Source organism: Herpailurus yagouaroundi, unplaced genomic scaffold (genome assembly GCF_014898765.1).
Source record: "Herpailurus yagouaroundi ecotype Mexico unplaced genomic scaffold, PumYag 198, whole genome shotgun sequence".
NCBI lineage: Eukaryota > Metazoa > Chordata > Mammalia > Carnivora > Felidae > Herpailurus > Herpailurus yagouaroundi.
In genome coordinates, this window is record NW_024412429.1 from 21,852,953 (window position 1) to 21,877,735 (window position 24,783).

Consider the following 24,783-nt stretch of genomic DNA (forward strand, 5'->3'; position numbering starts at 1 on the left):
CTAACAAGACTCCAAATCTGCTAGTACCTTGATCTTGAACTTTCCAGTCTCCAAAACTGTGATAAATAAATGTTGTTTATAAGCTGCCCAGCCTGTATTACTGTGTTATAGCAGCCCAAATGGACTGAGGCCTGAGTTGATTTCACTGTCTTTAGCATTTGGTTGAAAGTCATTTTGTAATGCTTTGTAACCCACAAAATGGAAAAATATAATCCTCATATTCTTTTATTTAAATAACATAACAAAAATGATCATTGTAGATACTCATAAAATATCTGCCATATTTTTATTTGATATTACCATCAATCACTTTGCATTAAAACAGGACATACAGTTATTTACATTCTCCTTCTTTTCTAACTACTGGTCTAATGAATTAGACATATCAATCATGTGGTTGAATCTAATGATTGGCAGAAACGGAAGCATAAAAAAAAGACAAAATTGGTACATTCTTGAGAAGTAAATGCTCAGCATCATGCCTGAAAGGTCTTCCTTTCCTTTATGGGGAGATCCAGTCTGATCTCTCTGTACTCGTGAAAATGACAGACCTCCTGGCTAACGCTAGCTGGAGGGTCCAGCTACAGAATGAATACTTTAGCAGATTGTACCCGGTGTGTTTTGATGGTGTTGGTAAACAAATCCTGGAAGCTATGGATTTATAGGATAGGGCTTCAGAAAAGCATGTAAGTAGCTCTTAGAGTATAAAATGGAGCTGTCTCATGACAGAACCAGTGCCTGTCAAAGGGACGTGCCTGCAAATGTCCCTTAGAGACCTCACCTGTTGAACTGGGGTCAGAGCACACCCTAATGCAGTCAGAAGGAGTCTGCTGAGCAGCAGTGGCAGTCTGGGACCTCTTACTTGTGCCCTGCAGCTGACGAGCAGCACTTGATACTAGGTAAGATCTCTGATTCCTCTGAGTCTGATTTGAAAATCCAACCCTGTGTGACCACAGTTTACTGTGGTTAAAAAGGGGACTTGAAATTGCATCTGAGAGTTAGCGAACTCATAGCAAAGCTGTGTCCTGAGCACTGAGATCAGAGTGATATGATGAAGCAAATGAAAGAAAAATGAGTGTTAGGCCTGCAGAACAGCCAAAGCCAAGGTTCAGATGAACTACTGATTGATTTTGTTTGCTTCCTTGATTGGTAAACCCCTCTCTCTCTCTAAATTTATATATGGAGATAATATAAACATTGATACCTGACCTTACCATCCTTCTACTGGCAAATTCAGTAGGGTGAGGAGTAGGACCTTTACCACACAGTTAGAAACTGGAAATAAGGAGCATGGATGGGATAAAGACTGAAAGAAGCTATGACATCACCCTTTGATTACCTTTCCTGAGAAAATGTGGTATCGCTGAAAACTAAAGGTGCCTCTAGAAAAATCTCATGCTTGTTCTTAACTTTAGAAGGATGAGGATAAGAGGAGGGACAGGTATGGGACCACTGTAAGGCAGCAGCATTTAAAAGCTCCTGGGCTGCCCATTTCTGCCAGACAGAAATGTGGCAAGGATGTGTCTGAGGGGTAGGCGTCTTCCTCATGGGAAATATATGGCCAATGCTCTAAACCTAACTGTATCATGAAGGGGCAGAAGGGGCAGAAGTTGACCATCAGGCTAACGCATCAACACCGTGTGACACCAAGTAGCTAAGGATGGCAAAACTTAAACACAATGATCCTTATCACCATCAGTGTTTGGAGGCACTTTATCTGGTTCAGGAGAGAGAATCCATAGTGAGGGAGCATATACAGAGAGGAAAAATACAAAGTATAAAAAGACACAGTGGAGATAAAATAAAGTAATAGCAAAGTAAGAGAGTAACTGAACATTTTGTAAATATTTCTCAGGCTAAAAAGAAAAAAAAGAACAAAAAAACTAAAAAGTCTGAGTACCCCAAAAAATAATAACAAAAGAGAAACATGAAATTTCTCTATTTTAAAGAGAAAGCATCACAAGCAATCAACCAAAAATCAAAACGAAAAAGTAGATCTTGCAAACAAAAGCAAAAGGTTTAGCCTCCTACTCTCTGTAATATTCCATGTCGAAAGACTATGGAACTATATCTAGAGTCCTGACCCAGCCATTGATATGACCAGCCAGATAGCACAAATGTGCAGCAAAGCACTTTGTCCATAGAACAGAAGAAAGAAAGCACAAGTAAGGAAAATGCAAAATAGAGAGAACAAAAGCAGATCTTAACCTCAGGGACTGCAATGACAGGTAAACTGATTCTCACATTGGTTAAAAAAAAAATTTTTTTTAAGAGAGAAACAGAGAGACAGAGTATGAGCGGGGGAGGGGCAGAGAGAGGGGGAGACACAGAATCTGAAACAGGCTCCAGGCTCTGAGCTGTCAGCACAGAGTCCGATGCGGAGCTTGAACTCACGGACTGTGAGATCATGACCTTGAGCCGAAGCTGGATGCTTAACCGACTGAGCCACCCAGATGTGCACCCCCCCATCCCTGCTGCCCCCCAGAAAACAATTTTATGATTCCTATGAACAAGCACCTAAAAGGAAACGAAGGACTAAAACTAAAGTTAAAAACATATACAATACGAACAAGAAGTGCTAAAGGAAAACTTGGGTCCCGTAAGCTACCTGGTGGGTCTATGATATGACTGAATCCTAGCACGGAGGTCCTCTCTTGTCGGAAGGTACCATCACACCATATATGGCCTTAGAACATTCATGCCAGTAAGCGTCAGACTCAGGGACTATATTTAGTGCTTAATATTAACACAAACTAAATTTTTGCTTTAAGGATTTGGGGACTATCCACAGTGAAACAAATAAACACACAAACAAGTCACAATTAGATCTGAGATATATTTTGTTGTAAACATTGGCCTAGCTTCGTTTCTTCTGGGAAGTTGATAGGGTTTAACATATTATTGTAATTATCATCATCACCACTATCATTACATTCTTTTATTAAGGTATCTGAAAAGGGTTTAAGGCAATTTCTTTAAAAAAATAATTTATATATAACACATAATTTTAGCCTTAAGTGTTTTTCACAGATTATTAGGCCTAAAAGTTAAATATAAAAATAAATACATTCAAGCTCTTAATTATATATAGTAAAAACCAAGAGCATACCCTTTAAGTACAGATAGTACGTGAGGTACCAGATTAGGGCCTTTAAATGTCAATAGTGCTAAAATAGAAAAGGTTGCAAAAATATAGATCTGCGCCACTGAAATACCCTCAAATGGACTCTGTTTATACCATATTTAAGTTGTGCATAGTAAATACTATCTGGATTACAAAATTAGTACATATCAGATGACAAAAGAAGTGTGATTCATTCAATGACCTTTTGAAAGAATGCAAGACATAAATAAATAAAAATAACAATAATTTCCCTCCTTTCAAGGGTTATTCCATTCCAGGCTTCAGAGGTGCAAACAGCAATGCCAGTGCGAACCACACCAGCCTCCCAAGTTAGATCTTTCCACATAAAACAGTGTCACTCAAGGGCAGGCAGCAGATGGGGGGAGAGACACCCTGATGGCAATGGCCTTGGGATCTATCCTTCAGTACCTGCCACTGAGATGCCCTAGGACTATCTTAGGTCCTGTTTTCTGTTTGACTCATGGATGCTTAACTCCTCCTAAAAATTAATGTCCTCAAAATTAATGTCCTTTTATATTATCCAGAGCCAGATTTTCAGGAGGAAAGGGAGCACTGGGAATTGCGTGTATGTGGGGAAGAGCTGGGAGACTGATTAACATGTAGGCTGGGGAGGCAGAAGTCCAAGATGCATAGGAGTGCAACAACTCATTAACCAGCTTCACAGAAGATGAACGCAGTCGGGAGCCAGGGAATTGGTTCCACAGACCAATTTGAGGGACAGAAAAAGGCTCAAACCACAGGTTAGGATGGCTGCTTTTCAAGACACAAATGACAAAAGGACCTTGGGTAACTTACAATCCCAAGTTCAAATCTCAAAATTCACACCTCAAAGCACAGGGATCTCTTTTATCACCTATGGCTGAGACCATCCCAAAGTACCTTTAGGAGATGGGTCTTGGAGGGGCTGAATTAAAAACTCTCCTGGTTAGGTCTGGACTGTGAAGCAGAAGCGTGCGTGCGGAATGGGCAGGAGCAGGACAAGGAATGTGATGACCCCCAGGGGGAATGAAGATGCCCTGACCTGCTCCCCCACCCCCCACCGCAGTTCTACCATCTGGGAAACCCTCCCCCACGGCACAGTGAGCTGGTCAGGGATGGTCGGGAGTGCCTGTGCTGGGAGCCAGGCTGCCTGCGTCTGAGCTCCACTACTGACTATGAAACCCTGGGCAAGCTCCTTAAACTCTTAGGGCCTCAGTTTATTCAGCCGTAAAATGGTGGTCAAGAAACACGAGTAGCATCTCAAAAGGTTCTGTGAGGATTAAATAAGTGAAGATGGCAAAGTGCTTAGCGCAGCGTCTGGCTCAACACGCTCTGCACGGAGGGAGAGATGGTGGTTGTTTTGTATCATCACTGTTGTTATTCAAAGGAAACCTAGTAATATTTTTATGACCTAGACTGGAATAACAGAAACCTCCACTCAAAAGGGCCTGGAGGAAAGGTAGAGAATTCAAGAATGAGAAACATTCCAAAACGTATTGTAGAAATTTGCTAACTAATACCATCTTTTTTTTTTTTTTTTTTTTTTTTTTGCTTAAGGCACTCTGAGTTAGCTTTTAGTTTTTCCCAACAATGAAAATTGCTAAGATTCTGATGCTGGCTGCCTCAGGACAGACCTAAGAGCGAAACAGAAGAGCTGCCTTGAGGAGCCACCGAACCCTCATTTAGAAGCTGGCGACACTGTTAGGTGGTGCAGAAAACTGTCATCTATCGTCTCAGGATTGTTTCATGACCCTGTCAATGCTGGACTTTAGGAATTTTCCAGGGAAAGGCCAGGGTTACGGTGTGCTACATACTTCCTGCCACCGCAGGAAGGTCCCATAAGAAACAAATACACTGGGACCAAAGAAGGAACAGCATGACGGCATCCTGTTGAGAGCAGCAAACGTTTCTTCCTAATATCCCGTGATCCAAGATGCTACATGATTAGATAGGAAACACAGAAGGGCAGTCAGAGAAGCAAATAGTGGGGCTTGGGTCCTAACCCTTCCATCACAAATTCTGAGGAGTGCTCTCAGCCCAAAGAAGGTAGGCATCTTCATTGGAAGGCTCTATCCACTGGGAGAAAAGGTATTTATTGTAGCATGTGTAATACTTACTTTGTCAAGTCGATAGTACTGGTTACATGGAAATGCTTAAATAAGTAAATATTACACATTTAAGTGAGGATGGTGGACCACCCCACGTCACACCACTGGATTCCAGATCCAGCACAGGACTTCAATGACTCGGTGTCCTTGTTCGCAATCTTACTCAAATGGAGGAGTCACTGCCATGGTCGCAGGAAAAGAATCCCAGGATATTCAGTAATTCAAATGGTGAAAGGGCAAAGGGCTTCCCGGACTGATCAAAATAAGATTTACTAACATATTCACTAAGAAAATACTAATGCACCAGGAACTGGAAAAAGATTTCACTTTAGTGGCTGATAGATACGTTCTTATAGTGTTAACTTAACTGAATATTACATTTAAGGAAGAGTTTGTTTCCTTGCCTTTTCCAGTAACTAGAGGCCACCTGCATTCCTCTACCTTTAAATTTTTTCTTTTCTTTTTTTAAGTTTTATTTTTGTTTTTGCAGAGAGAGAGAGACAGAGACAGAGCATGAGTGGGGGAGGGGCAGAGAGAGAGGGAGACACAGAATCTGAAACAGGCTCCAGGCTCTGAGCTGTCAGCACAGAGCCCGACACGGGGCTCAAACTCATGGACAGCGAGATCACGACCTGAGCCAAAGTCAGACGCTCAACCGACTGAGCCACCCAGGTGCCCCCATTCCTCTACCTTTAAAGCCAGTGGCGTAGCATCTGGAAATCTCCCTGTATCTGACCTCTTTCTTTCATGGCGATATCCTTCTCTAACTAACCCTCCCCACTTCTTATAAGGACTCATGGGATTATATGGGATCCACCCAAATCTAGGATAATCTCCCCATCTCAAGATCCTTAACTTAATCACATGTGCAAGTTCCATCTTGCTATATAAAGTGACACCTTCTTAAATTTCAGGGATTAGGATGTAGACTTCTTTTGGGGGTCATTATTCTCTCTACCAAAAATGCCCTTCCCATGCTCTTCCTCTGTAGAAACACTTAATCATCTCTCCTCTAACCCATAAGACTCATGAAGACAGTATTTACATCTATAGACTTTTACAGTACTGGGTATATGGCAGTGGCATGCTGATAAACATTTAACAAGCTTTCCAAAAATTAATGAATAAAAAGGCACTGAATTGTAGCCTTTGCAATTTCTACGGTTTAAATACTCTCACCAAGGCCAATTTCAAACTAATGACTTTACTGAATGTAGAGTCTGGAAAAGACACGCAGTTGCACACCATCTGACAAATACAATTAATTACCCCAAGAACACAGAAATAGTACAATGAGGTAGACTAAGGCATGATGAGTTTTGAGTATTACCTTCATTTTCATTTGACTCTAATTTATTTAATTGTAAGTGTATACAAATTAATTTCTGTAATGGCTCTGTTTAACAAACAGCCTACAAACTTCCTGAAAATGTATCCATCAGATCTCAAAACTGGCCCTAGCACATAACTGCATGGTGGGTATATAAGAAACATTTGTTGGATAGATGGATGAGTTAATATGTCTAATGATGGTATATTAAAATGTATTCAGCTTGTAGTCATCTGATTATTGTTTTTTCTCAGACATCAGTAATAAATTTAAAAAGAGTGTTTATTTTAATTTGAAGATAGGATGTACTAAATTTGAACATTACCTTTACTCTGTTCAGAGGGCATGACAAACACATTTTAAAGAATTTAAATTTGGTTTTAATTATTTTGGTCTTTATTACTATTTTTTTTTATTTCATCTAATTCTTTGGCTATTATGAACCTTGTAGAAATTATGTTGATTTAGGGGATACTTCAGATATCTAACTGCTTTATATAAAATACATACTAGTAGCTAAATATGAAACAAGCATTATAAATATGCTATTATCTTGGTTTGGGAATTGTTTCATATTCATAGTACATGAATAATAATGCACAAATCACAACTGTATTCTTGTAAAGTATTAACATGCTAATGTTTGAAATTTAAAATTGAAAAACCTCATACATTTTTATTTATAAGCTTAATGATAGTAAAACACTTTTAAAAATATTGGTAGGAAGCTATTCTGTATTAGAGTGCTTAAAGTATTTCAATTTGGCTCTCTCCATGGCCTTTTTTAGTATAAGACATCTGAGTATTATGTTCTGTAACTTTCCTGACTACCTACAGCTTCCCACCAGATCCAAACAATGAACCTGCCTAAGTCAAGTAAATGTGACACTATTGAAATCTCTTAGATATCATTCAAAATCAAAAAAAAACAATGTTAATTCCGAGGAGGGGGAAGAAAAAGGAAAGGTCCTAAACAATATTACACACAATAATAGGATAATCAGAGATAAAATATTTGCCTAGAAAATTTTTCTGAGAGTATTTTTCTAAAGTCAACGAGGCTTTTCCTGCTTGCTAAGATAATAAAATACTGGCAAGAGAAACAATATTTTTCAATGAAGAGTGGGGACTATATGTGAAAACTTGTGTGGGTCATAGTTGTTAAAAAGCAGAGATGATGGAGAAAATGCGAGTCAGCAAAAGAGGATTTTACAGAAGGGCATTATTCTATGGAAATGCATCTGTTAATTATCAACAAGAAGTATCTGACAAATGGAATGAATATCTATACCTGTATTTATACATAAAACAATCCGATCTTCCTGAGGCAGATTAGTTGATAAATACAGGATTTTTTCATTAACTTACATGAAACTAAATAAACATATCCAACTTATGTTATCACGGCTTGAGAGCATAAAATCTATGTAGACATTTTTGTAACCACACTTATCAATTTTGATTGGGATCAAAATTCAGAGCCACAATCAGTGAAGATTACTTCCGACAGCCAGGACACAGAAACTAGCCTTCCCAGGCAGTGCTAATTTCATGTTTTACTTACACACTTCCTGTGGTAGAGCTGCTATCAGTGAGGAAAGACCCATTAGTCCTTTCCATCTGGGCCAGGCTGAAGAATGAAAAGGAAGAGGTTAGACAGTGTGGCCACACAGGGCATGGTCAGTTGGAGGTCCATTCTCTGATTTTCTCAAACTGTCATGATTCTGACAAAATAGGAAAAGGTCCAAATCTCCTAACAAGATTGGAAATTTAAAATAATACCTCATCTTGAGTTACCTTTCTACCACCACTGTCTTTAGACTTGTCGGCCTCCATCTTTTACCATGTTATATAGACTCTTAAGGGACCTAGGCTCCTAACTGATTTCCCAGACCCTCCAGTTTGGTTTTCATTCTCAGAAATCTGATTATGCTCCTCTCCTGCCTAAAGACTCTCCATGACCCCCCTTTAACTAAACATATAGCCCCACTCCTTAGCAAGTGGGCCTTCTTTATCTGACTTGAGCTTCTATTCCTTTACTCCTCATTCCTTTATTTGCAGTTCTTTAAACAAGCCATGTTCTTTCCCAGCTCAATGCTTTTGAGTACATTTTTCCATTAATCTAAGCCTGCCTTTTCCCAGAAATTCTGTCTGGCTGAGACCCAGTTTGAATGTTACTATTTATATGATGCTTAAACTAACCTCTTTAGGCATAGCTACTTGCTAGCACCAGAGATAGTTACTATACCCTTCGTTTATGAAAGTTTATGCGTGCCATCAAGACCAGACGATACTTTATATTGTTTAAGGACTCTAAAATAAACCTCTATAATAAAGCATTAGCATAAATTTAATTACATATGGTAAGTCACATGTGCACCATCTCCTGAGAACACTTTCAATTCCGACTCTCATTCATTAAACTGGGTTACACTATCTAAATCCTGTTTTGTATGGTGTTTGGATTCTCATGAGCTCAATAATCACATCCCATGGAGATTTACTCTTCACAGAATGTATTGCAGGTATTTGGTAAAGTGCAAACTGCAACATGGAAAGATGAGAGCCCAGATTCCAAATATAATGGAATCACGACTCTCACAAAACATCCCTTAAATCAAGGCATGTTAATGCTACAGGATTCATACAGAAATAGATATGTTCTGGGCGGCAGCGCAGCAGAGGGCTCCCATCAAAGTCTCTTACCGTGTGGCATACTGTTCTATTCTGGAATGGGTGTCATCATGAAACAGCTGAGGAGACTGTGAGGGGCTATAAAAGAAAAAGCAAAGAAACAGTTTTATGTCCCAATATTGACAGATGTTGCCATTAGGAATGTTAGCTTGGTTAAACACTGAATTTGCCATGCAAACAAACCATGAGGATTGTTACCCAGGCGGTAGACTATTCTCTTAGTTCACGAGTTTCATAATCACCCCCCTGCTAATGACACCGATCAGAGTGCCGGCTCCTGCAGACGGAGCTGTGAATACTCACTCATAGTGCTCTGGCCACATGCTGATGAGTGTCACAGGACTGCAGAGGGGGAGAGGGAAACAGAAGTCACAGAACTAGCACTCGAGAGCGATTTCAGACAAGAGCAGCGGGAGGCTGGGGGAGAAGGCAATCTCAACTGCCTTCTACTCTCACGTTTGGTCGCCCCGAGGTGCACCGGGGGGGGGAAATCAAAAGTAACACAAAGTCCCTGTTTGTTCTGGAGAAGATGCTGTGTATTCAAGTGCCTGCGGGAGCTTTTCACAAATATTACAGGATATTTGTTACAGGACAGCAAACACATCTTGAAATGGTCTTATTGGAAAAAAAAGAAACAAAAATGCTCATGCAATAAGTTTAAACATAATGCTCCATAATATACCAAGGGATGATGCAATCAGATTTTTGTTCTTCCCGGAGAAGAAACTTGGTCAGAAAGATAAAGTGAAATTCCAAAGACTATATTATCCACTGATGGCAGCGTTGCAGTAAAATGAGATTGTTCTGATTCTTTGTCCAGTTTTCAATGTAAAAATCCGAATCCATGTGTACACAGAGTATCACAACTCACAGAGACACTGAAAGAAGATGTTACCTAGATCCCCTCCCCTATACCCAGCCCCAAATTTTTACATTATCAATAAGGCTGAAAGCAACTGGATGGTGATACGCTTTCTTCACACAAAATTCTTTCCGGAAGTTGAATCTCTGAAACTGATAATATCAGGAAATGTGTTCGGCTTGAGTCAGGCCTGACTCTGGAGCTTGATCATTCAGTACCACTCCCGACCCTGGGGGACCCTAGGGGAGCTACTGATGAATATGGGAATTTTAAAAGTCTAAAGTAAATGAGTTCTCTATTTAATTAAATAAGTCTCCTGCAAGAGCTCATGTTGATTGAAACAAAGGAGGAAAGTTTAAATCATTCTAGATCTACTTGATTCTATTTCTATTATACATACAAACTTAAGAAAAAGTTAATGATCTCATTATCTCCTGCTGGAAGCACAAGTTGATGTTTGAATAGCAAAGACTAAGAGATGAAGGGCATCTTACTGGGATGAAAAACTAAGACTATTTGGACCTCCTTTCAAAAACAGGCATTTATCCAGGCCATGTCTGTCAGAATATCTGTAAATAGACTTAATCATCCACATGTAGGATAGTTAAAACAACAATGAAACAACACAGTGTTATTCAATAGACACGGATGTTAAATGTTACGTGAATGATTTACTATAAACTTTCCAAAAAATAATAACTCCTCGAGAGAGCATTTCTTAAACTCAAGTGTACTACAACATTTGCAGTGAACTTTAAGCACGAGAGAAATATGTATTTCTGATCTTAACTGAAGCTGGAAAAGCTCTGTGAAACCACATGACTAGTTCTTGTGAAGTTAATGCAGTCAGCACAAAAATGATTCATTGAACTACGATAAGAATGGCAGAGGTAGAAGGCTGAACCAAAGAAGTTCTCAAAAGTAAGTTTTTTATATATTGAGAACATGTCTAAGAAAAGAAATAAAGATTAACAGTCAAACTGAAGGCTTCATTGACTTCAAAGTATTTTGATTTGTAGAGAAAGAAAGGTTAAGTGATACATCTTCTCATTTAATTCTGGGAGACAAAAACAAGGCAATATCCTCACTGCAGCATAGTTATAGAGTCTATAATTTAAGAGGGTTCAAAATAAGACCGATCTATGTGTTAGTCCACAGTTAATAATGTAGCCTATCCCTCCTTTCCAGAGTGGTGGCTGAATAGGGTGTTTTGGTTAATCACACACTAATATGCAAAGAATCAGTCTCTTTACTAAATATACTTAATATAACATGAAATACGATCCAGACTTTCCTTGAAAAACTTAACGATTCTTTTAATGCCTTAGGCTTCCCGTCTTTTGCCTTCTTTGATCCATTTGCTCCAGAGTAAGTGGGGTCCCAGTGTGCTCTCACATATAAACTCTCCATGCCTCCCTATGTCTTTCACGATAAAACCCAAACACCTTGGCATGATTTACAAGGCCCCTGATTAGGTAGGTCCTGCTTTTCTCTCCTCTCTTATTTCTTGCTACTCTTCCCAGCTTCCCACCCTAGTTTCCAGAATGATCTTGTCTCTGGGCTTTTGAAGATACTTCCCTTGCCTAGAAACTCTCCCTTTCGTCATCCACACCAAACACTGCAGGTCTAGCTCTGTTAATCTTCCAGGTCTCAGGTTAGTTGTCACCTCCTCCAATCCAGTGCTCCACAACCATAGTTACACTTGACTACGAGTTGGTTCTTGCTACAGTAAGAACTCAAAAGAACAATGAAACTCATTTATTCCACTTTAACCAACATCAGGCAGAAATGTCTATTTTACTTCTTTAATCTTTAAGGAAACCAACCTACCTTTTAGCCAAAAATAATCTCTCAAAATTCTCAAATTATTTTTGTCACTATTTTAGCTTGTTTCTTAGGTTTATGTTCAATGGCAAATTTTTCTAACTTTTTTTAAACCTTTTTTTAAAGTTTATATATTTTGACAGAGACAGAGAGAGCATAAGTGAGGGAGGGGCACAGGGAGAGGGAGACAGAGAATCCCAAGCAGGCTCCTAGGGTCAGTGCACAGAGCCCGACGTGGGGCTTGAACTCACGAAACCATGAGATCATTACCTGAGCCGAAATTGTGAGTCAGACACTTAACCAACTGAGCCAACTAGGTGCCCCTCAATGGTAACTCTTTAATCAAGTTTTACTCATTTGATTTATTTTTTGAAAGTTCTTGCACACATAGTTACAAAATTAACTGAATAAACCTAAGCATGAGTTTGTTTACCTTCTTTTAGTAGTAACTCATTTTTCCCCTAAATACCCTCCATGCACGCATATCTCATTACTGGATAGGATAAGACACTACATTTTGTAGGGATGAAAAAGAAAGAAGCAAGAGAAAATTCCAATCAGCTTCATAAATAACTTTAACACATTTACCACTTGGCTGGTTTTTCTCCAATGTTCTCCCACAAATAGGAGAATGAATGAAATCAAACTTTACTACCCACTCACATAAATTGTTACACCAGAAGATTAAGTGGCCCTGTACTAGAAAGGGCTCAGCAGAAAAATGAACTATACCAACTCCAAAAACACGTTCTATGATTTAAAAAAGAAAACCTGCCCACTCTACCCAGTATCTCATAAATCTTTTTCAAAAAGAATCTTGTGACATCTGATTTAATCTTATACTCTTTCCTTTCTTTCTCTTGTTTTCCTCTCTCTGAAAATGCTGGTAAATTCATGATAGATGAAATGAAGCATTTTCAGAATTACAGCCAAAAATCATAGCACAAAATTATTTGGCATGTTTTTCTGTTCTTTTTTACTTTAACTGAGTCACTCAGAATAGAATGATTGATGTCAATGATTATTTTGACATTAAAAGAAAAGTTATCAAAAATGCTTAAAAGGAATTAAAAAAAAAAGATGAATTGACCTGCATGATTCATATGAAGGATGTAGATATTGGGACACAAAATACCAATGGTTTATCATAAGAGTGAAAGGCACATCACTAGTTCAAACTTATCAAATTATCCTATAAAAAAAAAAAAAAAGCTATGTGATAATTCTATGCTTCAGGCATTACTGCGAAGGTTAATTAGATCTGATACCAAGGGAAGTAAAATTGTGCCTTTATCATGGGGTGTTCAGCACAGTTAAACTGTGTATTACATAGTAAAACAAATAAGAATGTAATAACATAAAACCTTTCTAAGAAAAGGACAAATACGTACCCACAAAACAAAGAGAGAACCAAAAATCTACTTTTCCTTATGGATTTTAAGCAGATGAATAGCTCTCTTTAAACTGAGATTGCTTCAACAAAATTTGTTCTAAAATGTACTGTGAAAAAAATAACTGGGAGGCATAATATTTTAATTGTACGCAGTTTGATATCAAAGTTGTCAAAAAATTTGAAATATTTTGTATGCTTTAAATGCGTATGTGCTATTTTTGGATCTATCAACATATACAGTTGTGCACCCATAACAGTACCTACGGAGCGATGAAATATCTACTGTGCTTTGGCTGTGGTCTTTCTTTTGCTTCTTAGAAGTTCCACAAATTAACAAAAAAACCCACAACATACATTTATACAAAAATGCAGCAAAGCCAGTGTTCTACAAAGCTTTATATGGAAAAAAATCCAGGCCAAATAGCCTGTCCTCTACTTTGAAATCTTTGAGACATGGATTGTCCTAATACTAGACTATTACTGCTCTCTGCTTATCTCTCAGATACACAATAAAATGAACAGTGGGTTTTAAAGGTTAAAGAAAGAAAGACTGATTGCACAAAAATTGCACTCAACACACTTTTTAATACTTCTTATTATATATTTTTTCCTACTGTATAATGTAGAAAACTTCACACTTCTGAGTTTCTTTTCTATAGGCATTTTGAGAGGGCATCTTTCTGTAACTAGAACATCACTATTTTTATGACTAGGCACTTTACTAATGACTAGCAATAAAAGTTCATTTTTCCCAAGGCTGGAGTGTAAGAAAATTGCCACGGAAGTCATGTTTATGCTGATATTTTAAAAAGTGATTCAGGGGCACCTGGGTGGCTCAATCAATTATACGGCAGACTCTTGATTTCAGTTCAGGCATGATCTCGCAGTCGTGAGATTGAGCCCCAGGTCAGACTCTGCACTGGGCATGGAGCCTGCTTGGGGTTTTCATTCTCTCTCTCTCTCTCTCTCTCTCTCTCGCTCACTCGCTCTCGTTCTCCCTCGCTCTCTTTCTCTCTCTCCCCCCTGCTCTGCCCCTCCCCTCCACACATGCTCTCTTTCTTAAAATAAAATAAAACAAAATAAAATATGATTCAAAAATTTAAAATCAGGGGCGCCTGGGTGGCGCAGTCGGTTAAGCGTCCGACTTCAGCCAGGTCACGATCTCGTGGTCCGTGAGTTCGAGCCCCGCGTCGGGCTCTGGGCTGATGGCTCAGAGCCTGGAGCCTGTTTCCGATTCTGTGTCTCCCTCTCTCTCTGCCCCTCCCCCGTTCATGCTCTGTCTCTCTCTGTCCCAAAGATAAATAAACATTGAAAAAAAAAATTTAAAAAAAAAAAAAAAAAATTTAAAATCAGACCTATTTTGATCTTGATATATAATTGTTTAGTCATTTAAAATTACTTCTTGCATTTCTTCTGGCTTGTTTTAAAAATTATTTTTCTTTTCATTTCAGGCTATCAATTGCTACTCTTCCTTATAATGCCACAGTAATTTTGCTACCTTGAGACTTTGTTTCATTCATGCTTATAAAATTGAATTACATACTTCAAAGAAATTTTGTCTATGTACCGTATACAGCTATCTTGTTTTACTGTCTTCATGCTCAAGAGAAAATAAATTAGAAATGTAAGATTTTGATGTGATTTTAGCACAGGTATATCAAAAGCAAGAGACTCAATATTATTAATATATTTACATTAAAAACATGTAAAATAGGGACACCTGGGTGGCTCAGTTGGTTGAGCGTCCAACTTTGGCTCAGGTTGTGATCTCATGGCTCATGAGTTGGAGCCCCATGCTGGGCTCTGTGCTAACAGCTTTGGATTCTGTGTTGCCCTCTCTCTCTGCCCCTCCCCTGCTCACACTCCATTTCTCTCTCTCTCTCTCTCTCTCAAAAATAAAACATTAAAAAAATTTTTTAACATGTAAAATAAGTGCAACACATACTTCATAAAATAGCAAAAATATCCCCAAAGGAGGAAAAATGGGAAATGAGTAAGGTAATGAAACAGCATATACCACAATTGGCTCTAAGTATTTTTAAGAGGAAAAGACATGACCAAGGCAAAGGTTGAACACACAGTAATACGTGTTTTTAAAGTGGAGGAACACATGCAAAATTAAACCTAAAATTTTAGCCATGGTATTATCAAAAGCCAACAGTAAAAATTCATGTTGTGAAGACTGATTCCGAGTTTAGTTTTACCTCTTTTAAAATGAAACACTTTACCAAAACACAAATTCTTTCTGGTATCAGATAATTTCTCTGGGTGTCACTAACATAATAAAAGACAATATCAGAAAAAAGAGTACATAGAAGTTTTAATATTAAAGTTGAACTTACGTCTCTAAGTTGTCACCCTCAAGCACTGTCTGGACAGGCAGGTAGCCAAGCCGAGGATGTTTGGCAAAGTATTTCTTTGATCTGAACTTATTCTTCAGCACCTTTGTGAAGTCTCGTACATCTTCCCCAGATGTTGTCTAGGAGGATGAAAAAATTATACTTCTCCCATTAAAATGGAAGGAGATATCTAGCTCCAATAAAATTAGAGCAGATATAAATTCATGCAATGAAATAACAAACAGTTTCAGTGGCTTTATGTATTTTTGGAATAACAAGTCGTGTCATGAAATAACATGGCAATCAGGACTCATCATTAAACACATCCAGCAATCAGTTTATAATTTTTTATTTTCTGTTGAAAATAAACCGTCCTTAGCTCACTTCCCCAATATTTAAAAACTTAGGCCATGAAGTAAAATTAGTTTTGGCAATGTTATTGGTTGATTCCTGTTACTGAAAGAGTTGCAATTTGATACTAAATGTTTAGTGATGATGAAGCATTCTGGATATAACATGGTTTCCACTAAGGTGAATAAACAAGTCTAATGACTTCACATGAGCCAGCATATATTGAAGTATGGAACATGAGAAAGCAATAACATAAGAGAAAGAGCAGGCCGCGATATTGTAAGGAATACTACCCATCTGTCGTTCCCAAGAATGATATGGACTAAACTTTTATATTTATTTTTTAATATATATTTATTTTCTTATTTTATTGGGGGGGGTGGGTATTGCTGAGCATGGAGCCCAATGTGGGGCTTGAACTCTTGACCCTGCAATCAAGACTTGAGCTGAGATCAAGAGTCGGATGCTTAATTGGCTGAGCCACCCAGGCTCCCAAACATGGACTAAATTTTTAATGCAGTATAAAATGTTATTGTTTCCTTAGCCATGTCAAGGTGATTAGTTAATAATCACTTAGGGTGACATAGGCTGAAATCTATCCCAACCCCATTCCCTCTTCCCATCTTATAAACTGTTCCCTAAGCCTCAGTTATCACCAATTCTAGTTTTTATTTGCAATATGTTATACAGATGCCAACTTTAGTCCTTCTGAAGATGTATTTAATAAATTTGCATTACCTGCGGAGGACTCAATTAAAACCTTAGTCGTTGGACTCCTAGTTGGCTTTTTAAAAAATTTTTTTTAATGTATTTATTTTTGAGACAGAGAGAGACACAGCATGAGCAGGGAAGGGGCAGAGAGAGAGGGAGACACAGAATGTGAAGCAGGCTCCAGGCTCTGAGCTGTCAGTACAGAGCCTGACGCGGGGCTCGAACTCATGTACTGTGAGATCATGACCTGAGCCGAAGTCGGGCGCTTAACTGACTGAGCCACCCAGGCGCCCCTGCTAGTTGGCTTTTAATACAAATCTGGATAGACCTCACTCCAATCACTTCACAAAACAAAACCAGAGGACTTTTCTAGAATAATGGTTTATTATTCTAATACTATGCTAAATACACTGCTTACTTATTGCCTGCCCCCCTCTACTTGCACCCTCCCCAGTCCATCATCTTTTCCTTCATGGCAAGCATCCCCGGGACTCATACCAACTTGTTTTGCAAACAGAAGCTTAAAAAATATATAATTATTTTTTAAAACAACTAAATTCTGAGTCAGCCCTTATGTAGTTTGTAGCTTTCCATCTGCTCTTATTCTACCTAAATGTGTCTGTTTCTAGTACACAGTTAAGGGAACTTTTGATTCTCTAGGCTTGCAGAGCAGAGAAGAAACATAAATAAGCAACTTATTTATAATTAAAGTTCATCAATTTTTATCTCATTAAAAAAAAGTATAGCAAGGACCACCCACATTGTCCCAAGGCCTTGCCATCAGACCCACAATGTTCAATCTTTTCTTGAATAAGACAGAATAAACCATATAATATCTGTAGTTATTTAGGTACTGATCCTTCCAAATATAAAGAAGTATAGAAAATAAGCTATTAATGAAAACGAACCTAAGGCAAAATATTGTTAAGAGAGATGATGGTTTGGGGGCGCTAAGATCTAACCAGATAGAACAGGAGAAATAAGAAAGACATTTGGGAATAAAGAAGGACATTTTTAGAGACGGAATATCTCTGGCTGAGAATAAAGCCAAAAGGACATATCATCTACTGTAAAGGACATTTGGGCCTCTAGCAATGGGTATCACAGCTGCAGATCATTGTATTTGTAGATATTTTCCCTGAATGTTTTGGTAAAGCAAAGAAGGGAAGAAGCTTTCTATGACAGAAGTACAAAAAGGTGGCCCCTATGCAAGGATAAGCATTTATGATGCAATTTATTTCCAGGTCTGCTCTTAACACATTGTTAATATATGAGGAAATACCAGCCTCCAGCTTTTTACTTGGTCCACCTTCATCTGGCAGTAAAAAAGATTCACCACTAGAGCCAGTGGTTTTCAAGCCATACCCCGGGTTTTGAGTCAGGCAGCCCTGAGTGGGGTGAGTGGGAGAAAAGGAGAGGTGGGCAGGCCCCGGGCCACTTACCCTGTCTGCCCCCACAAGGCAGTGTAGAGTACAGTGCTTTTTATATATTCACAGGGTTGTGTGACCATCACCTCAAAAAGAAACTCTGTACCCATTCGCTATCACTACCCACCCCCAACTCTTACCCCCTCCCCTCCCCTCCCCTCAGCTCCTGGCAAGTACTAATCCACTTCTGTTTCTATGGATTTGCCTATTCTGGATGTTTCTTATAAATGGAATTGTACGGTACGTGGTCTTTTGTGACTGGCTTCTTCCACTTAGCAGAATGTTCTTCTAACTATCTAAATTTAGGTTTTTCCATGAACTTTTTGCTTGGGGAAAAAATGACACATCATTCAAAAGTACAAGTCTGACTCCACATCAAACATTCTTGAGCTAAATATTCAAAACACGGAAGAACAAAGCAAAACCAACCGGCCAACCACCACCAACAAAAACCACCTCCCACAAAACAAAACGAAATGAAAAACAAGTAAAAAGCAACTACCTGCCTCCCCAGAGGGTATAGCAGGGGCTGACGTTAAATTCGAGTTTCTGATCATGTTCAAATTTAACATTTGATAAAACAAGTGCATTCTCATACAGAAAGAGCATACTTTTATTTCCTGATCGATTTTCATATTGAAGAAAAAAACCAATAGTTTTTCTTCTACCAATAGTTATAAAGGCACTAAATTCACTAATGCCATAAATTTTATGTAATATTAAAAGAAAAAGTGGAAGATAATTCATCCCACAAGAACGAGGTGTTATTTTCAGGTTAGCAGAATGCATTTCTTTAGTTGAAAGAGAGTCAAGAAAATGAATTGTACCTATTTTCTCACCAAAAAAAGTTAAGAGATATTTTTACGTATTTGGTCTAATTTGCTACCTAATGACAGTACCTAATATCTTCTATTTCAAAGTGCAAGAGCAATGGTTTGGTAAAAAGCAAAAAAAAGAGGACCACCCACCTAGCATAATAAATATCACCAAACTCAACTCTATCTTCACGCTAGGTATAATAGTTTGTGCTTTTTCTTTTTTAAGCAAATTACTATCTTTTTAAACGTTTATTTTATTTTTGGGACAGAGAGAGACAGAGCATGAACGGGGGAGGGGCAGAGAGAGAGGGAGACACAGAATCGGAAACAGGCTCCAGGCTCTGAGCCATCAGCCCAGAGCCTGACGCGGGGCTCGAACTCACGGACCGCGAGATCGTGACCTGGCTGAAGTCGGACGCTTAACCGACTGCGCCACCCAGGCGCCCCTTAAGCAAATTACTATTGATACTATGATCTGAGGATGGACTTGAAAGTCACTCATTATTACACAAATTGTCCCACATTGGTAAAGTTATCCATGCATTTCTTGAAAGACTAGGTTTTTATCTATTGCTGTTAAGAAAAGAAAGAAGGAGAACAAAAGATTTTGTAGATCTCGTTGTATGAGACAAGGCATAGAATTGGCATAGAATCCTGCCCCTTATAAATAGATTCCCTTCAGTCTCATTTTCCTATCAAGGGCAGTGAAATTAGCATCACTTTTTTGACCCCTCCAGACACAGACACTAAAGCTTTTAGGATTCAGACCTAGAAATCAGTAAGGAGAAAGCTGCTCTTACAAACCTGGGTCTTTTCACCATACCAGCACGATGTCACTTCTCCTAGAAAAATGCAACAATCCTAACTTTTGTAAGAGAGAGAACCCATAGCCATTGACTAAAATACCTATTATTACATTAAGACACCCTGTAGGTTGATTTTTACAAAACTTACATTGAAATGTCATTTAATAACCTTTAAATTGCATGTCTGAGACACACTGAGTGTACATAAATTAGGGAAAAAATGCACATAAAAGAGAAAAAAGGAAAACCTTAAAACTGTCTGCTCTTTGACCACCCAGGGATAACCATGCTTAAAATGTTTGTGACTGGATCAACTTATTTTTTTTTAATTCTTTTTATTGTATTTATTGTAAAAATAAAACACAGATCTATAAAACTACCTACAACAAATGTATAGCTTAATGAATTATTATTATTTTAAATTTTATTTAAATCCAAGTTAGTTAACATATAGTGTAATTAATAATGGCTTTAGGAGTAGAATTTAGTGATTCATCACTTACATACAACATCCAGTGCTCATCCCAACAAGCGCCCTTCTAAATGCCCATCACCCATTTAGCCCATCCCCCCAACTCAACACCCTTCCAGAAACCCTCAGTTTGTTCTCTGTATTTAAGAGTCTCTTATGGTTTGCCTCCCTGTTTTCATCTTATTTTTCCTTCCCTTCCCCTATGTTCATCTGTTGTGTTTCTCAAATTCCACATATGAGTGAAATCATTTATTTGTCTTTCTCTGATTTCTTTCCTTTAGTATATTACACTCTAGTTCCACCCACATTGTTGCAAATGGCAAGATTTCATTCTTTTTGATTGCCAAGTAATATTCCATTATATATATATATACACATATATATGTATATATACGTATATGTATATATACATATATATGTGTATATATATGTATATATACATATACGTACATATACATGTATATGTATATGTGTGTATACACACACATATACATATACATGTATATGTATATGTGTGTGTATACACACACACACACACACACACACACACACATCTTCTTTATCCATTTGTCAGTCAATGGACATTTGGGCTCTTTCCATAATTTGGCTATTGTTGATAGTGCTGCTATAAACATTGGGGTGCATGTGACCCTTTGAATCAGCATTTTTGTATCCTCTGGATAAATACCTAGTACTGCAGTTGCTGGGTCATAGGATAGTTCTATTTTTAATTTTTTGAGGAACCTGCATACTGTTTTTTAGAGTGGTTGCAACAGTTTGCATTCCCATCAGCAGTGTAAAAGGGTTCCCCTTTCTTCACATCCTCACCAACATCTGTTGTTGCCTGAGTTGTTAATGTCAGCCATTCTGACAGGTGTGAGGTGGTATTTCATTGTGGCTTTGATCTGTATTTTCCTGATGATGAGTGATCTTGAGCATCCATTCATGTGTCTGTTAGCCATCTGGATGTCTTCTTTGGAAAAGTGTTCATGTCTTTTGCCCATTTCTTCACTGGATTATATGTTTTCAGGTGTTGAGTTTGATAAGTTCTTGATAGATTTTGGATATTAACCCTTTATCCAATATGTCATTTGCAAATATCTTCTCCCATTCTGTTGGTTGCCTTTTAGTTTTGTTGACTATTTCCTTTGCTGGGCAGAAGCTTTTTATTTGATGAGGTCCCAACAGTTCATTTTTGCTTTTGTTTCCCTTGCCTAGGGATGCACGTCTACTAAGAAGTTGCTGTGGCCATGGTCAAAGAGGTTGCTGCCGGTTTTCTCCTGTAGGGTTTTGATGGTTTCCTGTCTTACATGTAGGTCTTTCATCCATTTTGAGTTTATTTTTGTGTATGGTGTAAGAAAGTGGCCCAGGTTCATTCTTCTGCATGTCGCTGTCCAGTTTTCCCCACCACCTTTTGCTGAAGAGACTATGTAAATGGGCTTAGTGAATTATTATAAGGCAAATATCATCCAGTCAGGAAATTAAACTTTTCCAGACATTCCAGAAGCCCCTTCCATGTTCCTCATCCCAGTCAGAGCCCTCCCTTCTCTCCATAATAACCATTACCCTCATTTTTATAAGCAATAACTACCTTGTGTTTAAAAAATACTTTTTCACCCCAGTGTCTACCCCTAGACACTGTAGTTTAGTCTCACTAGTTTAAAAAAAAAATCTGACATATTTTTAAGTCACTTTTAACGTGCAGATTTCTCCTCCATACTTGACATTTCCTTACAATTTATCTGTTAGAAAACACAGGCAATTTGACCTCACTCAACTTTGCCGATTGTGTATTTTTGGTGCAGTAGTTCAGCGTGTTCTTCAATCCTTTGGGTATCCTGCAAACTAGCGGCTGGCTCCAGAGGAGGCATCAGCCTCAAGTGTGATCTGGCAAGACTATCTACCACTAGTGTTTGGCAGGCATGTGAGGTCTGGTTATCACTCTTCAGTGATCCTAGCAGCCTTCATGCTAAATATCTATATCCATCCAATGGGGACTTAAAAATGGTAATAATCTGATTCTATCATTCATTTTCATTTGTTAGTTTAAATAATTATATAAAAAGATGTCCCTTCATCTACTATCTGGTCACTCAGTAATATAGTTCATTCAGGAAAGGCAGGATTACATGTGTGATTTTTCTCTTTCATTGACTTATTTCCCCAGTAATGCACTGGTTTCCTATCATCCTCCGAAGATGACCACTGTTTAAAATTATTTTCACTTATCATTATGAATTCATAGATTTGTAACATATTGGGTGTATTTTGGCTTATTGTAATTATTTTCAGTATTGAAGCTCAAATTGTCCTATCTTTGGTCAGTAGGAACCTGTTCTAGTTAGCCCCACATAGTTTAAGCTCTACAGGTAACAATATATTTAATGGTCTCTACCAGTTCTTAGGATGCTGTTTCTCTATTATTTTGGTGGTCTGAAGACTGGTCTCTAATAAATCTTCAAGAAGTGCTCTTAGGTACAATATTACCCAAGTTCCTATATTTTGGTGAGAATTTCCTGTATCTTTACTAGATAATAGAAGGTTGGCTTTCTCAATATCAAATCCTTGACTCACATTCTTTTTTTCCCTGAGTTTCTTAAATATGTCCCTCCAATATCTTTTGGTATAAAGCTTTGCTATTGATTATTTAATTTTCTTTCCTTTTTAAGTCATATTGTTCCTTTTGTTTAAATGGCTGGAAGATTTTTTTTTCTTTTAATTTATATGAGATTTAATCTTTTTAAATATAATGTGTTGTCAATTTTTTTTTAATGTTTGTCCATTTGTTTATTTATTCATTTTTGAGAGAGAGATAGAGAGAGCACAAGCAGGGAAAGGGCAGAGAGAGAGGGAGACAGAGAATCCTAAGCTTGAACATGGGGCTCTAACTCATAAACTGTGAGATCATGACTTGAGCCAAAATCCAGAGTCAGACACTTAACCACTGAGCCACCCAGGCACCCCTGAGATTTAAACTGATACTTTGTAGTGCTCAATTCTGTCATTGTTGTGAAATTAACTTTCCTAATTCTGGAAAGCTTCTCTACCTTCACAGAGCTCCCTCTTCTTTTGCTTTTGTGGAGTATTCAGAAATAGGGTACTTGAGTTTGATTTCAGGGTCCTCTTCCCTCGCCCTGCTTTAGATTACCCATTTCTTTCTTTCGTCTCTGTTGCTCAGACCTGCTGTGTCAGTTTCATTCCTAGCAGTATGTCCAGTGTGAGGCTATTGCTGGAAGGAAGCCCTGGTGGGTCAGGTCTGAGGACTCCAGAAACCCAGCACCCCAGAGACTTCAGACCCTCCCCTCTGGGCTCCTCCCAGTTTCACAGTTCTCCCAAACCAGCCTTTTGAGTTTTCCACTAAAGACCTGTTGTCTATTTTGTGGTTCTCCTGTTCTCAGGCACCTTGCTTCCTTTTTTTCCTCTTAAAGATAACGATATTCTACAGGTTTGTGGCTGGGTGGTGGCTTGTTTGGGGGATACCTTACTACCTAGTTTTGGTGTACATGTAGTCCAGGGGGTTAGTTTTATTGTCTAGCTGCTCTCCTTTTACTTAACTAATTTAGAAATGGGAAGAAAATGACAGTCAAAAGATACTGAAAAACTCTAAAGCTACTTCTACCACCATCTGCCCCAAATCTTCTGGCTTGACTTTTAAAATTTTTTAATTTTATTTTTGACAAAGAGAGTGAGTGAGGGCGAGAGGGGTAGAGGGAGGGACACACAGAATCCAAAGCAGGCTCCAGGCTCTGAGCTGTCAGCACAGAGCCCGACGCGGGGCTCATACTCATGAACTGCGAGATCATGACCTGAGCCAAGGTCGGAGGCTTAACCGACTGAGCCACCCAGGCACCCCCCTTCTGGCTTGCTTCTTAACAAGCACAGAAGAACTTATATATCCAAATGAGGACAGTCTTTCCAACTGTCATTTCTGGAAAGCTAATGAAGGTGAGTCACTGGGAAAAACATCTTAAAACTAAACTTACACAGACAAGTAGGCACGTGAATACTCAAAATTATACTTCCCTCCACTGTGCTGCTATTAAGTAGCACAGAGATAATGATGAAAACTTATTTGGATAATAAGAAGTAATTAGTTCTCAACTTGCACCCCACCAACTAATACAAATGAATGCATAAAATATAAAAACATGTTGCTTGAATTATAAAAGCTACCCTGGGGTAAGTCTATCCATGTGACTCTACCAAAACCTTAAAAATTCCTGTGTAAGGTGGCATCAGATGATTTTTCACTCTTGAGTTCTATTTTGCCAACCAAAGTTGGGAGTATTTTAAATTTTCCTTCATTTTATTCCTTGACTGAGGACAAATACAGACATCATATAAAGCAAAACTTAGAGCTAATCTTTTACTTGTGTTTGTGTATCTATATATAAAGGCATGTGTATTATTCTACATATCACTGTTCATATTTTAAACTGTATATTCCTATTATAAATGCTGATACCTATGTATTATTGAACTTCAAAAACATGGATATATGACTGAGAGTCTTTTCCTTCTCAT

General features: G+C 38.3%; 1 protein-coding gene across 9 annotated transcripts in view; it reads right to left on the reverse strand.

The window, feature by feature from the left end:
* Positions 1-24,783, reverse strand: part of UTRN (utrophin) — a 492,724-nt gene that overhangs the window by 15,148 nt on the left and 452,793 nt on the right. For 7 of the 9 annotated variants that reach the window (XM_040448951.1, XM_040448950.1, XM_040448948.1 and 4 more), the window contains 4 exons: positions 15,678-15,814; positions 9,560-9,598; positions 9,269-9,334; positions 8,127-8,192 (listed from right to left, as the gene is read on the reverse strand). In XM_040448951.1, coding sequence (XP_040304885.1) covers positions 8,127-8,192; positions 9,269-9,334; positions 9,560-9,598; positions 15,678-15,814 — 308 coding nt within the window. The remainder of the gene's footprint in view (positions 1-8,126; positions 8,193-9,268; positions 9,335-9,559; positions 9,599-15,677; positions 15,815-24,783) is intronic. The other 2 variants (XM_040448952.1, XM_040448957.1) reach the window with 1 other exon arrangement.